This window comes from Acromyrmex echinatior, chromosome 10 (genome assembly GCF_024713525.1).
Source record: "Acromyrmex echinatior isolate Ae372 chromosome 10, ASM2471352v2, whole genome shotgun sequence".
In the NCBI taxonomy this organism is placed as follows: Eukaryota; Metazoa; Arthropoda; class Insecta; order Hymenoptera; family Formicidae; genus Acromyrmex; species Acromyrmex echinatior.
In genome coordinates, this window is record NC_141861.1 from 4,747,477 (window position 1) to 4,763,606 (window position 16,130).

Consider the following 16,130-nt stretch of genomic DNA (forward strand, 5'->3'; position numbering starts at 1 on the left):
TGACATTATTATTTCATCTTACAAATTGTTAAAAATAGTTTATAGCTGAACATAAATATTTGATTTTTATGACTTTAAGTGGAAACTATAAATTTCTTACTTTCTATTATTATATGTAGATACATCGTTACATTAAATATCTAAAAGAATGATAAATACAATACATTTATGCTGTCAATCGAACATGAATAAATGATTTCAAACAACATACAATAATTTATTTTTATTTATTTTATAATTTTTATTATAAATAATATTACAATTATTCGTTAAATTATTGATTATAATATTTTTATTAAATGTGTTCATTATTATATATTATATATATATTACGATTCATTATTATGAGAACATACAGAATATTTAAAATATTAATAGAAAAGTTATTAATAGCTTGATAATAATGAAATAAATTTACAAAATATATGAAAAATTAATTTATGACATGCTAAATTCTAGCGATTTAATTTTAAAGAATTATGAAATTAAAAAAATATTAATTACACTAATTATTGCTTTAATAACTAATAATTGACTAGTTATTGCCAACTAGTTAGTATTCCAATAACAAATATCTCTATATGGCTTAATAATCGAATTGATAAGACTGCACAAAATGAAGAAAATCCAGGCTGAAATTCTATTTTCGGCAACAAGTCCTTTGCAGTGTTCTAAGATGCTTATTAGCAATATTATTATTAAATTGACAATTAATGTAATTTGCGATATTATTTGTAGCTTCAGTTTATGAGTGCGTTTTAAGTCTGACAAATTGAATTGGCGAGTTTTACAGAACTGAAAAATGTATTAAAGTATATACACATTATCAAACATCAAAATCTGCTTCGATTAAAAATAGGATTTTTATATGATTTATTTTTATTCTAATTTTCACTTATAATCTAAAAAATATACTTACATTTTATGAACAAATCACTAGTCTTTAAATATTATCGTTGTATAAACGTTTGAAAATAATAGCCCATTTATATCGACTGATTACATATCTAATAAAAAATAATGTAGCTATTTGAACATTGAAACAAAAATAGTACAGAAAGAAAATTGAAAGTACTTACGACGTTCCAAAATAAACGAAGCGTATTACTATGCAAGTATAAACAAAATACAAACGATTTATTTCATTATTGGAACAATTTATGTATGTTAGATATGATGGTGCATCATTATCGTGCAAACCGCAAGGATAGATGCTTGTGTGAAATGCTATACGCACGACATTCTCCATTGTGGGTTTTCACGAATTCCATGAATGCATGCGTGGTTATCATTCGATGGATAACCGAGACCGCTATCGAGTTTAACCCTTAAGTATAGAACTGATCATATGCCCTACTCATACACGCACATGCACAGACGCCTGTCTCACACAGATTATCTTCTTTATATGATACTGTATATTCAGTATATGACATCAATATCTGGAAATTCGATCTATCAATAACCATGTATGTGTGTGCGTGTGTTTCCTGTGTGTGTAGGATACGTTTTATACTGTGTGTTGCTGTGTGTGTATGATTTAAAAATAAACATCCAGATATTTTAAATATAAACATGAAGTATTTCGTTCTTGTTGTTTCTAATCTATTGGTAATGGGAATTGATATTGAATATTTTTATTTTAAGCTATTGGCGTTTGTCATGATATTAATTTATTTTTATATTAAATCTATGAAAAAAAATAAATCGGTAAAGATAGTGGCGGTCAGCTATTTTTTAGTGTAGCTATCAATGCTCTTTTAAGAAATAATTATATTTTATTCGAATATTGTTTGTTATCGTTTGTTTCATATTATAAGAAAAGTAAGTACATGTAGATATAAAATGTGCAGATGCAATGGATTTTAAATATAAAAGCATTTCATATTTAGCAACGAAAATTTATATATATTTATTAATATTTCAAATATCTTATATCAAAATTATGAATTTTAAATTATGAATTTATATTAGAATTATTTCCAAAACATTTTATCATTTTCTGATCTTACAAGATTTCAATATTTCAACGAACTATGACCTTATTGATTATATTGACATTTCCCTCTTTTCTAGATTTTCTTATATTAATGTAAAAAGCCCTGTAAAATTTACATGTAGATATAAAATGTGCAGATGCAAAATTAGTATATGCATGCGTAAGAAAAATGGAGAGTCACAGCGCACGCGACATTTAAAAATGGCGTTAGGTCACCAGAAGGACGTAACCTTGGTCTATAAAGTGATGTCAAAGAAATCTCAAGATATTATTCCTTTAATACCGGAACTTCATTTTACAAAATGTCCTTCAACTTTCGTTGAAATTTGTTAATATCCAAATACACAATTTTTAGTTATTTTATACTTACACTTATATTTATAATATTTTATTTTTATATCTATATTTTAATTTTAATCGATTCTGCAATTATATTTTGTAAACGAAAGAGTAAATTAAAATTTACTAACTATTTAAAAAATTAAGGTCTCTATTATTTAATTGTGCACGACATTACGAAAAAAATTGAAAACGTATAGAAAACTTTTTCGAATAAAATCCATTACTCTTTTCAAGTACATTTTGCAGGTATTAAATATTAGGTATTTAATAGTTTGCGTTTATTGAAGTAAGCTTTTTATCCGATTTCCTAATCATCAGACAATGTGCATAATTCGTACTCAACAACCATGCCACGAGTATAATTATTATTGTTGATGCCTGTATTGTTGCAGAGGACCATTCAGCGTCGTTCGGAAATGCATTCACCGTCACACCGGGCAAATTTTTGCCGTAAAAATCGTCGATGTGGCGAAATTCACCTCTAGTCCTGGGCTCAGTACTGCGGGTGAGTATATATTGTATAAGAATGACGTAGATATACACACACAAAAAAGATAAAGAAATATCCGGAGGTGTTTCTTTCCGATTTCAAGTTCCTCACGTTTGAGCAGCTTAATAAAAAAGCGCATTTTTCATGCATTATGCATAATGTACATTTAAACATCGAATAGTCAATTGAAGTTGATAAATATATTTCATGAAATATCTCTCCGAAACTTTAAAATATCAGATAAAATATTTTCGAGAAAGAGTATAGATATTTTGTAACATTAAGAGATCATTTTGGGATACATGTCTTTTGTAATCTGTGATCAATATTGAAGTGCTTTAATTTGACACATTTTAATTTGAAAGTGCTTTCATTAGTAACATTGCTTTTATATATTTTATAATTCTTGTAATATTCGGACAGAGACAAATAAATCGATTTAAATTTTACTGAGTTATTTCTCCATTACACAAAGAGTCCATTACACAAAATAGCCTCTCATGTTCTGAACTGTTTTATACATTCAAGTTTATCCAAATAAAGGAGAGATTCCTATCTGTTTGTAAATACCCTTCCATTAATTTCCATCGTGTTTTCGAAGCAAGGCTTATACTTCCCTATCCGTCCACTTACTGACAACGTACGCTGCTTTCCCCAATGCTGCCGACTGACTAAACATAGGTTCGAGTTGTGAATCGACGCGAAAGCCATTGTGCAATTGAATGGAAAGGCGGACCATTGTCACCGGGCACATTTTTCGGGGATTTAACCCAATGTACCAGTCGACAGGTCTAAATGAAATATACGAGAAGAATGCATTGTTTAAAAACCAGTTTTTTCTAATAAAGCGCCTTTTTTCCGGAAATGAGAGTAATATTTAATTTTTACTGATAGCACTGGTGAACCAGGTGTGAACATACTATAAGCTCACTAACAGATAGGCCATAGCAGAGAAAACGACTTTGGAACATTTTTCATATAATTTCTAAATTCTTTATTACTGCAATAAATTAGAAAAAAGAGGCTAAAAAAACCTCCCATAAATGCATATGTATTAATAATGAAACAGATGTTCATTTAAGATACCATATGGAATCTCTTTAGGATTATATGGATCTTATGTGGAAATATTCGGAAACATATGCGAACAGAGTATTATATTTCATTCCTATTTGTGAAACATAATTTTACGTATGAAGCAAGATGTTTCATTTTGCTAGATACGTCGTAAAATATTAGTTTTCTTGTTCACTCTTTGTTGTCATTTTTCTTTCTTCTTTTTTTATGATTACTTTCTTTCTCATTTCCATTATAAGTATTACTTGATCAAAGTTAAGATTAAATATTTAAATATTTTAATTATTTGATATTATATTTTTTGCTAAATTATATTTACTAACAATATGTTAAAATTTTTTAATTAGAAATTAAACCGTAATTATCGAACTAATTTGCAAATAGAAAGTACAATTTTATTCTTTAGCTTTAGATAAAGTTTATATTAATGAGATTTTAATTTAGTACTTACTTGCAAAGATATTTAATTACGAAGTTGTAAAATAGCTGCATGTATAATTTAGTGATAAGTTTTGCAAGAGTTCATATTGCTGTTTTTATTAGTCAAAAAATTTATTAATGGAAGATTCATTGATAAATTTCATTGTTCTTTACATTTATATGCATCAAAATTTTATAATTCATTAATTTGAAATTAATTAACTTACTTTTAGAGAAATGTATAAAATTATAAAAGAAATGTAATTTGTTAAAGAATTTTTATGTTGTTCTACAAGTTCGCACACTAAATGTTTTAATGTTATTAAATAAGTCTTTGTTTAAAATTATTGCAAATAGTTTTTTATATTTTTTTATGGTACAATTTTTGTACCATAAAAACATTTACACGACTAAAAGATATAAGCTATTCCGTTATTTCAGTCGATTTTCGTAGTTTTGTTATTCGTAACTTTGACTACAGATTTCATTGCAGTTGAATGCAGATACGGCATTGAAATTGACTCTAATAAAAATTAAAGGGAAACGAAAGTTTTTTCGCATTTAATTCAGATTCAGTATCTACAGTTTCGTTTAACTAGAATAACATTAAAATTATCTATTCTGATTTTTTATAGACATCTATATACAAAGTATTTATTTTCTTTAGATTTTTCGATATACATAGATTGTAATAGAAAACATTATTTTATACATTCGTAATGTATTATAATATAATTTATATAATAATATTAATTTCTTATATAAGTTGACAATACTGAAATTTTAGTTTATGATAATACATACACGTATATATTAGGTGTTGGAATTAATTCGTAGCGTTTTACAAGTGATGGGAAGTACTTTCATTAATGTATTTTTTAATGCTCATGTGAAATAAATAACATTCTTTCATTAAAAACGCTACGAATTAATTCCAACACCTAATATGTTTTTATAAAAAAATTTTTTGATATTATTTCTTGTCATATTAAATCTTTAAAAATCTTAAAGTTTTTAACATTTTCATGACAAAGTGGATTGCGAGAGAATCTCTCTAGTAAAGCAAAATTTGTTTAAAACAATTTGAACCATGTTTAGTCAGTGATTTTAATCTCCATGATGTATAATGCGTGAAAGCCACCTGCTGTGTTAAATCTACGTTTCATATGTTTTAGATTTGAAACGAGAAGCTACAATATGCCATATGTTGAAACATCCACATATTGTGGAACTGCTCGAAACGTACAGCTCCGAGGGCATGCTATACATGGTATTTGAATAGTAAGTATGCAAAAACGTATATATTTTATATTTTGGGAAAACATATTTCTTTATTTAGCTCATCAACAAATTTAATTATAATTTGACAAAAAGAATTGATAGAAACAAACTTATTCTACTTAATGTGCAACATTTATCTAATTACAATATTTTATCTAATAATAAATTTAGATACAGTAACCTCTAGTCTTACAAAATTAAAATTGTAAAAAATAACTATAGCAAACTATTATAGTTATATTCTTTCAATCATGAACTTTTAACGAGTCTTTTTTTAGAAATGCAACTTTTCGAAAGGCGTCAATCTCGTCCTTTATATGCCAACAAGTCTACTCTTTCATTTTCCTACTTACTACCTTCGTAATTACTACTTTCAGGCTAATGAAACGTTATGCTCGTAACATATGAAATGGAAAAGCATTACGTTCGTCGAAAATGAGAGACTCGGCAAAATAAATACGTGACATTTCCTTAACGGCTCTATCTTTACTCAGGAAAAGCACGTTTTCCATTTAGTTGTTTGCTATCTATTATAACGTTTTACTATAGTTCGCTATAATTGGATACACACATCCGAGGTGCTCTCGAAATAATCTACGCTATCGGATAAGATAGCTATGGTTTTTAATAGACTCGGTGCTCAAGGCGTTTTTAACGAGACTATTTAAATAATATGACACTCAACAACACTTCGTTATTTCCTTTAGTTTAATGGGATATTATTTATGTCATAAAAAATTCTTATTCAATGACAATATTATCGATATGACACGATTAGATATATCATTTTAATTACAAATATCATTTTAATCAATAATTTTCTGTGAATTAATTAAGCGTTATGAATGTTATGTTACATTTGATCATAATCGATATACATACAGATAAATAAGTATCAATTAAATAATTTAAAAATGATTCGTGAATAATTAAAACAAATAGGAATCAAAGAACAAGAAAAATATTCAAATTAAAACAAATCCATTTATCGCATCATCGGATATTCCTATTTCAATATTCCATTTCTTTTTCAGTATGGACGGCTCTGATTTATGCTTCGAGGTCGTAAGACGAGCAACTGCTGGATTCGTATACAGTGAAGCAGTTGCAAGGTAAGAAATTCATTATATCTATCATCGCGCGATGAGCACACTGTGCGAACGTCGCGAATCCACAGCAGACAGTATATCCATTTAAACATTATCCACTAAAGCTAAGACATCGTTTACTTTGGATGTAGTACGATACGCTGGCATTATGTCGCATGAATACATAATATTCTGTATTGTTCCATCCTAAAATTTTCAGGAGTTTCAGCCAATAGTGGCTATATTAAATTTATCTTTTATTACTCATATTTTTTCAAAACAATTAAGACATGTAAAAAATACAATATCCGAAAGATTTACAGAGCATTATTCCCATTGAAATACAATTATCGCATAACATCTAGATTTAATATGTATACTCCTACACGATGAAAATTACTCTAATCTGTTTATTAATCTTGTTAAGGCGATGCCTTCAAGATGAAAGAAATTCGATAAATTAATTGTTTTCATCGAGTCACTTGGAACTTGGAGTACTGAAACGTGATTACCTTTTGTATGTTACACTCGATATAATGCAAACGGATTCTCTCTCTCGAGTCTCCCTGGAGCGTAATAAATCTCTGTCTCGATAAATCCTTGACTGCGATCCATTAGATTTGCTATACTCGTTCATGTCACGCTTGAAATAACAGTAGTCTTCACCTCGAAAGGATCTTATTAAAACTGTTCACAAATGTCTTATATTTTTGACACTATGAAGAATTATTAGATAATAAGTCATGTTTAATGTAGTATCTCTGATAGAAACTACTAAATGATATCTGATTATAAAAAGAAGATATACATTGCAAATCGTTTTCATGCGTTTAAGTGCTTAATATCTATGTATTCCCTCAGGATCAGATATGATATGTAATCTCGATGATATAAATTACACACGATATAATATCTGATCACAAGAGGAATATAATACATTTTAAACAGTTTTCACATGTTTAAATATACTTAGGAAATATCTATACATATATATTTTCTATATTTAAACGTATAGATATTTTATATTATATATTCCTCCAGGCTCAGATATAAATCATCCTTTTCAAATCTTTACTTTCTTTTGTCTGAAAACATATTTTTTTCGAATTTCTCAGAATCAAAGACTTTATATTAATATTATATATCAGATTCACAAACATTATGTATTCACTGCATATAAATATCTCACATTACAACGCGCTCAAAAGATTCATCTCAAAGTCTTTGATTGATATGATGAAAGTATACGAACATAGTGTAGTAAATAACTGCATCGTTTTTGTCTGCGGTATTTCATATTTTGCATCGTCTTCTGGCAGTACACTGTGCCATCAATATCTTGTTTTTATTTTAGACCGTATTTCCTTTTTACATATTTTGTAAAAAATACTAGTGATAATGTCAAGAGTCAGTTAGAAAGGGTTTTATACCATATACAACTGCATGAAAAATGTTACTCCAAAAAATATTTATCTATTAATTAAATTTAAGTAATATGATTTTAATCCTTCCGTTTGAGTTAATAACTCATAAATACAATTAAATAACATTGTTAATATAGTTTATTACATAATTTATTTGTTTATAACATAAATAAATTCGAAATTTGGATTTATATTTATATTACCTAGTATCTTGGCTCTTTATTTATCGAATGAATTTATTAAAACTTTATGTCGTAAAATCATTACATGATATATATAACGAGGCCTTAATTGCTGTATTTAAATTCTCAAAAAGAACTGATTTTCTTTCACGCGCAAATGCTTCTTCCGTGCGGCCTTTGCTATTGTTCTCGACTGAGGGCGTACTTTCGTGATGTGTTCAGGGAGAGGTATAGTGTTAACGCCGGTACCTAAGAAAACTGCATTTCTTTTGCAGTCACTACATGCGACAGATCCTCGAAGCATTGCGTTACTGCCATGAGAATGACATTATTCATCGTGACCTGAAGCCGCAGTGCGCCCTCCTGGCTGGCAAGGAAAATTCCGCCCCAGTGAAGCTGCGCGGTTTCGGCGTTGCCGTGCAACTCCCAACCTCGCAATCTAATGGCGTTGGTATGTTCATACCTTCTTCTAATTCACTTATGTTTTCTTTACGCGATCTATTTTACATGGCGTAGAGATTCACATCGAAAGTCGTGCGACTTCAGCTCTGGGATGCCCGACCTCCATTATTAATGATTCTCTATTAACTTCCAACAAAGTTCTATATACGTGACACATACGACCATTATCATATAAAAATAACTCTATTAGTTTGAAAAATGGCTTTAAGCCAGCGTCTATTAAATATACGTACCTTTTAAATTTAGTTAAACCAAAAAAATTCGGAAAAAAAGTTGTCGTAAGTAAAGTTTTAATGTTGAAAATTAATTTAGAAAATATTGAGTTTAACGTTTAAGATATTGAACGTGATTAAAAAATAATTACAATACAGTTCCGATAAAATAATAATCAATTTTTAATTTTTATGAATTAATTTTTTGTCTGTTTTTTTCTATTTCTATTTTTTCAATAAATATTAATTGTCATATCAAAATTTAATTAAATTTAAACTGCTTGAAAATATTGATTGCATCTGAAAATCTCTTTCCATTTTTATAAAAATATCAAATCTAATTTCTTACGTAGAGTAGAATTTTCTAGATGCTTGAGAAATACTTGCATGTCTTACATTATAATGAAATTTTTTTATTAATGAAAATAACATGAGAAAGGTATATAACATTAATTACTGGCCATAGTTGAAGAAAATCAACTTTGTAAAATTAATTTTCGTAAAGTTTGCTTGTACATTTTGAATTAGTTTGCTTAAAATATCTCATCGACAAAAAATATCATTTTGAGAGATTTTTTGTTATTTCAATATATGAAAAGACATATCGATTAAGTCATGATAACAAAAACATCACTTGAAACGTCACTTGAACTGAAGTATAAAATCGTCGAGACGTAAAAGAGAATTTACTTGGGCTATGCAAATGCCCCAAACACTTTATGTTTCCCTCTATTCCGTGACATAGTTCACGAGAGCTGACGTCGTGCTGCTTTTAGCGCGACAGCATTAAAATTACTAAATTTTTCATAATATTTTTAAGTGGTGTCAGCGCTAGGCGAGAAGCGAAAATAGGACAACATTGACGTTATTAAGAATGATGAATAGAGAGATTATATCTCGAAATATTCATAACTTTATTGTCTCGTGATTAATAGCTTTCACAGAAGTCAATACGATAGCTTTTCTACAATCATTCATAACATAACAAAATATTACTTAATAGAACTCTTTACAAATATCACAAGTGTATATTTAAATGCTACGTAAATTGTGATATTTTATAAGAAAACATAAATTTAAAGATAAATTTTCTCCAAAATTTCACCTGACCTGGCGCCAACACTACTTATATTTAGCAAAATGTGCGCTGACGTAAATTATATTTACGCGTAATATAATTATACGCTTATTCCATCTGCAAACTGGCTGAGAGGCAGTATTCAATGCTCATACATCTATATTATCGAGACTTTATATATATTTATGTCTATTTTGTTGGTATTCACGAAATTAAGTACGTCACCAGATTATATATTAATTTTATATTAATTATTTAAACTTTTTAAATCGAGTTAAGCTCATGTACATATAAGTGTATGTACATACAATGAATTTTGCATTACAGCAAATTATTCGACACGTTCTTTAAACATGAAAATACATTTAGGACCAAAAATTTATGATTAAATGTTTAAATTGTTTAATCATATATATATGTATTTGTGATAATTTATTAACTTTTTATATTATATAGGAAGATATTTTTTTAAATATAATATAATAATACATTTCTATTCAGTACCTTTATAAAGTTTTATTTTTTTTTTGTTATGTTGAAAAAGTTTTTATGTATAAAATTAACGTATAATCTGTTTTTATGTATAAATATACATAATATATAATTTTGAAATAATACCTTTAATTTAAGTTAAGTGATTGCATTATACATTCCAACTAAATTATTATTTATAAGTGTTAAACAATTTATATGCGCTTAACCTATTTTCGCGTAGCTATCTCTTTCGCATAAATATTTTTTGAAAGCTAATGGACTATAAAAGATCAAGGCTATCTCACAACGAGAACATCGTTAGTCTAAAAATCCAATATTATTACGCCAAAGTGTTAAAAAAATTTATTGATACAACATATCGTCGATTTTATTTTGTTACGAGAAACGTGATACATTTATCATTGAAGGGGTTTACATGGCTCTATCTGAGAAGTTCATTTTAAATTGCCGACCTGTTGGTATTCAACCGGATTCATTATGAGTTCAAACGAGTGTCATTTAGCTGTGTTGCTTCCTTTTCATTTATAGCACTATAAAAGAAGAATTTTCAAATATTCAGTAGCAAAATGCATCATATCCCCAGAGATATGGCATTATTATTGCCAGGGATGTGTGTCAACGCATCTTTGACTTAAGATTGATTAAGTTTTTATGGAATAAATTATAATAATTATTATTTCCTGGGAAAAGTTCTTTTTACATATTACAATGTACGACATCATTTCCAATAAAGATATGACTTAATAATCCTCACAACGCAATGCGATAGTAATATTAACGGTCGAATGAGGGCAAAAAATCTATAAAAAGTGCATTGAATATTGCCTCCTCAGAGTTTGTAATTCAAATTTTTATCTTTTTTCTATTCTTTTTCTTTTTTTTTTTTTTTTCGTAACGATACAATGTGTTCCTGGCTCTCATCAAGCGTCACTTCAAAGACACTCGGTGTTTTTGTATCGTCTCTCTTTTGAATGCCCTACTCTGCGATTATTGGCTGGCTTGGTCGATGATTGGCAAATCACATTCAAAAAATTTCTCGGTGTTCAATGTGCACAATGCAACAGCTTTTATCGGATTTCTTCCCTACTGACAACCGTGATGCTCTCTTCTCTGATTAGCCGCAATCGATTGATGTCTATGCATTTTTTTTTATAATCTTTCGCTGCTTCGATATCGCATGGTTCCATTTGTAGATGCTCTTGTTGTTAGCGACACTTGTAGATATTCTAGACTGTACTGCTACGTCTTGAACTAATTTTAGACTTCCTTTGCGTGATCAGCGCAATTATTGTTGTCGTGTGTCTTCAAGTGATTTATTTCATTAGTAGCCATGCGATATTAAAGAAGCGTTTTCAATTATGAAGGAAATTAGGAAATCATCTTTCGCCATCCTGCATAATTACGTTATGTTAATGCTGACAATCGATATTGGAATTGCATTATCGATTTTATAATAGCACCAGTATCGCGTTACATCGTATCGCCGTTAAGAGCTGTTGATAGAACACACGTTATCCGTTGATTTCTTACTTTCGTTCTATATTTTATATTTAATATTTAATCAAGATTAACATTTAATCGAAGTTAGAGGGTTAATAATAGCATGGCATTATCAAAAAGAACATAGAACAACACAATGAATGAATAAATAACGATGAAATAACAGTTGCTATTCTTTGTATTTAACACAAAGAATTTAACACCGAAATATTGCCATAAAAACAATATAATGATAACGTTTGTCACTAATATAGTATGACACGTAACACTGTATACACTTTTATATGACGAGGCGCAGGATAAAGTGGTTCCCGCCGATCGATAATAGAATTTAATACCGATAAGAACTTTTGTCGGGGTTAATTGCCCCTTCGTTTCGCTAAGACGTTATGATATTATACCAAGTCAGATATTAATCTCTCCTCCAACTCCCACGGCTGTCGTCTCTGATCTTCCCAGTTCGAAACTAATTTGGCATTCTGTGAGAGTAAACCGACGGCGTTCCAAATACATAGGCCGGAGATTGACTGGAAAACCGCCGTGTAAACTGGGACGCGCAACTTTTTATATACGAGTTTCGTAAAACAAGACAGCGTTTGCCGCGCTGGGATTACGAGTCGCCTTAAACAAAAAGTTTCCGACAGCGTGATTAAATACGCATAACATTGCTGCGCGACGTCTCTGCCTTAACGCTCCATCATGCTTATTTCTCACATATAGCTAATGTTTCATTCTCGACTCTTTGTGACTTGAATTCGCGCGCGACATCGTGCATGTAGAGAGTAACGCGAAAAAAAAGCGCAAGTATACCGATAAGAGTTTCCCGCGGATTGCATTATGCAGCGACAGCGCGAGAAAAGTACGTCGTCTGATTACACCTTGATAACGTGAAATTTGGTTTGAATGAATACAGCATGTTACACGACCGAGTATCGGCAGTGTCTGAGCCCAAAGGGGCAGCTCTACTTGAAGGCCGACAGCGAGGGTAAGCCTGATCTAACCTTTAATCATTACTTCCGCAGGAGCCTTGTCTCATCACGCCACATAAATATATATGTATATATATATGTATATATATGTATATATATATATATATGTATATTACACGTACACACTTATCACATCCACACATATTGTATTATGCTACATTTTCACCCATTCCGTGTACTCCTCTATCACTATCACGTCACTGTACTCTAGAAGCTGCCACCGCTTGCTTGCTTGCTTTACGAGTTCGAATATTCACTTTGATTTGGCTAACTCATTAATATATATATGACTTGGCTAATATCTGACATATTAACATATTAAGTAATATATTATTTAATATTTTAATATGTATATGCACATTTATTTTTTTCTCGGATGTGTTTGGTTTACAAATTTGTTGAAGAATGTCATTCTCGGATTGTATACAATATTTCTTATTGAGCTTCGCTGATATTGTCTTCAGCAATACGTATGTCTGAAGCGGAATTAACAACACGAATGAGAATGAAAATTTAAATTTTTGTAATCATTTTTGTGTTTTATTGAAATACAAATTAAGAATGATAATTGTGCATCTATAAGTGTGATATCTATTTTTTATATATTTTTCTACGCTAGGATAATCATCACAAAATCGTTGGAAGTATAGGCGATTAATCCGAGATTTGTCGTACATTTTATGTAAGATTATAAAACGAACGAATTAAAGCAAGCTATTTGATAGTCTCTATACAGATTTTGTACTAACAGGATCATACGCAGATTTACCGTACAATACAAGTAAACTTATACAAACGTCGCGGAAATATGCCAAGCTCGACATTTTACATACCAATAGACGCACACACACACCACCAGAGAATTGTGTTGATTGAATTGTGTTGATCGGTCTAAGGCCAATGGATCTGTCTCCTTTGATCCGCGCGAGAGTTTGAGATTCCCTAAATAAATGCAACAGCAACTTAACAGCCACAGCCAGGTCGGTCTTCCTTCAGCGACGTTGTTGATAAAGAGCACCTTATCATCCGTGAAACCGTCAGTAAATCGCGCACAGCGCGAAATTATCGTGACGATAACAATCCTTCTCCTTTCTCTCTGTGTTCTTTCGATAGGCCTGATCTCTTCGAGCTGCAATTTCCCTTTTGAGGACCTGACCGACGCCGAGGATTCGTTAGTGAGCGACACGGAGGACAATATCGGTATCCACATGCCTGCCACATCTACATAACGTCTGATGATTTACCACAATCGGGGGGTAGAAATGAGAAAGTATCGCGTCTGTCTAGAGTATCTCTCTTAAAAAGAGATACTCCTTTCCGTGTCCTTGAATATAACTCCCGGCTTCTTGTACTTACGTCACCGTGTCGTAAAATATTATTGAGAAACTGTTTCCATCAACGATAAGGCCAGACGTATACAGGATGTTCTCTATTACTCGCATCAACTATATACATATGTTTCAAAAGATATTGCGGATATGAAAGAGAGCGGTATTGTTGAAACGAGAGCATTTCGATCAAAATCAACGATGTTATTCGTTTGAATTTATTTCTTCCAAATGATCAGTTTTTATCCAATTTAGATTACTGTTGATACATTGAATGAATTGTTCTCTACAAAGCATCCTGTATATAATGGGAAAGAAAAGATTCACATGACAAGTGTATGAGTCTGGCGAAATGACAGTAGTATAATTCAGTTGAAAATGACTCCGAGTTCATTTTCATGAGCGAAACGCGCACATGAATGTATAGCATTTCATAATTGTCGCTATCGATCAGTCCAGTTTCGTGATTATCCTCATTTGAGGCAATATAGTGGACGTTCTACCCCCTGTGTGGTATCGTTATATTAGTTTGAGAACGTGTAGTGTCTGCATAGACACTCAATCTACGTGCGATAGCAGTATTCCTGTGATATTATTGTGCAGGTCGCGTAGTAACAGATATTTGTTATGCCATCGAGGGGAAGTGAGTGAGAGAACTACTCCTTCCCCTTTTTTCTGTGCCCACCTGCCCCGTCGTCCGCGTGTCTGATTTTGTAATGCGCGAATGACGTACGCTCTGCTTCATCGTTGTAGGATTGGGACAAGTCTTTGACAAAATTGAAGGGTTCGTTACGAATCGAATTACGAATATTAAATTATTTCATTTTATTGATATATACTCTTATAGAAATCTAATACTGGTTCAGTAATACTGAAAGGCAGTAATTATTTATTTATTTTTTCAATATTAAAAGCACTGTTGTGCAGTATTTTTGGTTTAAAAGTAAATAATTAATTACTTTTAGTGATAAATGAATCAATATTAGATTTCTTAAAGATATAAATATAGCTTTTAAAAATAAAATTAAATATTAATCTTTTATATTTTTGATCTATGTTTATTAAAAATCAAAGGTCCTGGGCCAATCCAATCCGCAGCAGGAAATTCTCTTGAATAAACATAGCCATTTTTTTTTAGGAATGTCGAAAATATAGAAATCAAATACGGATATTTCTGCAATAACCTGAATTCGGACAGAGTGACTGAATTTATTCTGTGGCTTTCGAGTTCACCCGTAACACGTATCAGTTTCTGATTGAATTGCTCAAATCGACTGCTGTCTCCACATTGCAATCATGAGTATATATTTTGATAGTTAATTATTATTTACTATGAATAACGTACGTTATTATATACTATGAATGTACGTTAATTATTATATTAATAAGCGTGTATCCACATACAAAGGGTACAAATTTTAGGAAAAAAAAAAATCTGTTGTAGAAGATAATTAATAATGAATATAAAAATTGGTTAATTTTATTCTACAAATATTAAAATAAATTACATAATTCTATATGGATTATCCAGCGCTAAAATTTATACAATATGTTATATTTATTATTATTACAATTGATAAATGCAGTTGCACAGCAGTGAATTAATTTTATGTATATGATTGATATATAATGTATATTGTTGACAATGTTGAACAGTTATCCTTTCCGAATTGAAGTTTTTATCATATTCTTGTCAGAAATCTTATTCTTGTTTTTTCTCTCGTACTTGTATAATTAGGTATATTTTTGTTAAACGTAACAAA

At 30.1% G+C, this 16,130-nt stretch overlaps 1 protein-coding gene across 14 annotated transcripts in view; it reads left to right on the forward strand.

Annotated features, from left to right (window-relative positions):
• The window catches only part of CASK (peripheral plasma membrane protein CASK), a 200,720-nt gene that overhangs the window by 21,214 nt on the left and 163,376 nt on the right, over positions 1 to 16,130 (forward strand). For 12 of the 14 annotated variants that reach the window (XM_087410332.1, XM_087410333.1, XM_087410334.1 and 9 more), the window contains 5 exons: positions 2,734 to 2,846; positions 5,504 to 5,609; positions 6,644 to 6,721; positions 8,579 to 8,754; positions 12,964 to 13,035. In XM_087410332.1, coding sequence (XP_087266458.1) covers positions 5,533 to 5,609; positions 6,644 to 6,721; positions 8,579 to 8,754; positions 12,964 to 13,035 — 403 coding nt within the window. In that variant the 5' untranslated portion in view covers positions 2,734 to 2,846; positions 5,504 to 5,532. Of the gene's footprint in view, positions 1 to 2,733; positions 2,847 to 5,503; positions 5,610 to 6,643; positions 6,722 to 8,578; positions 8,755 to 12,963; positions 13,036 to 14,152; positions 14,240 to 16,130 lie in introns of all 14 variants that reach the window. The other 2 variants (XM_087410335.1, XM_087410329.1) reach the window with 2 other exon arrangements.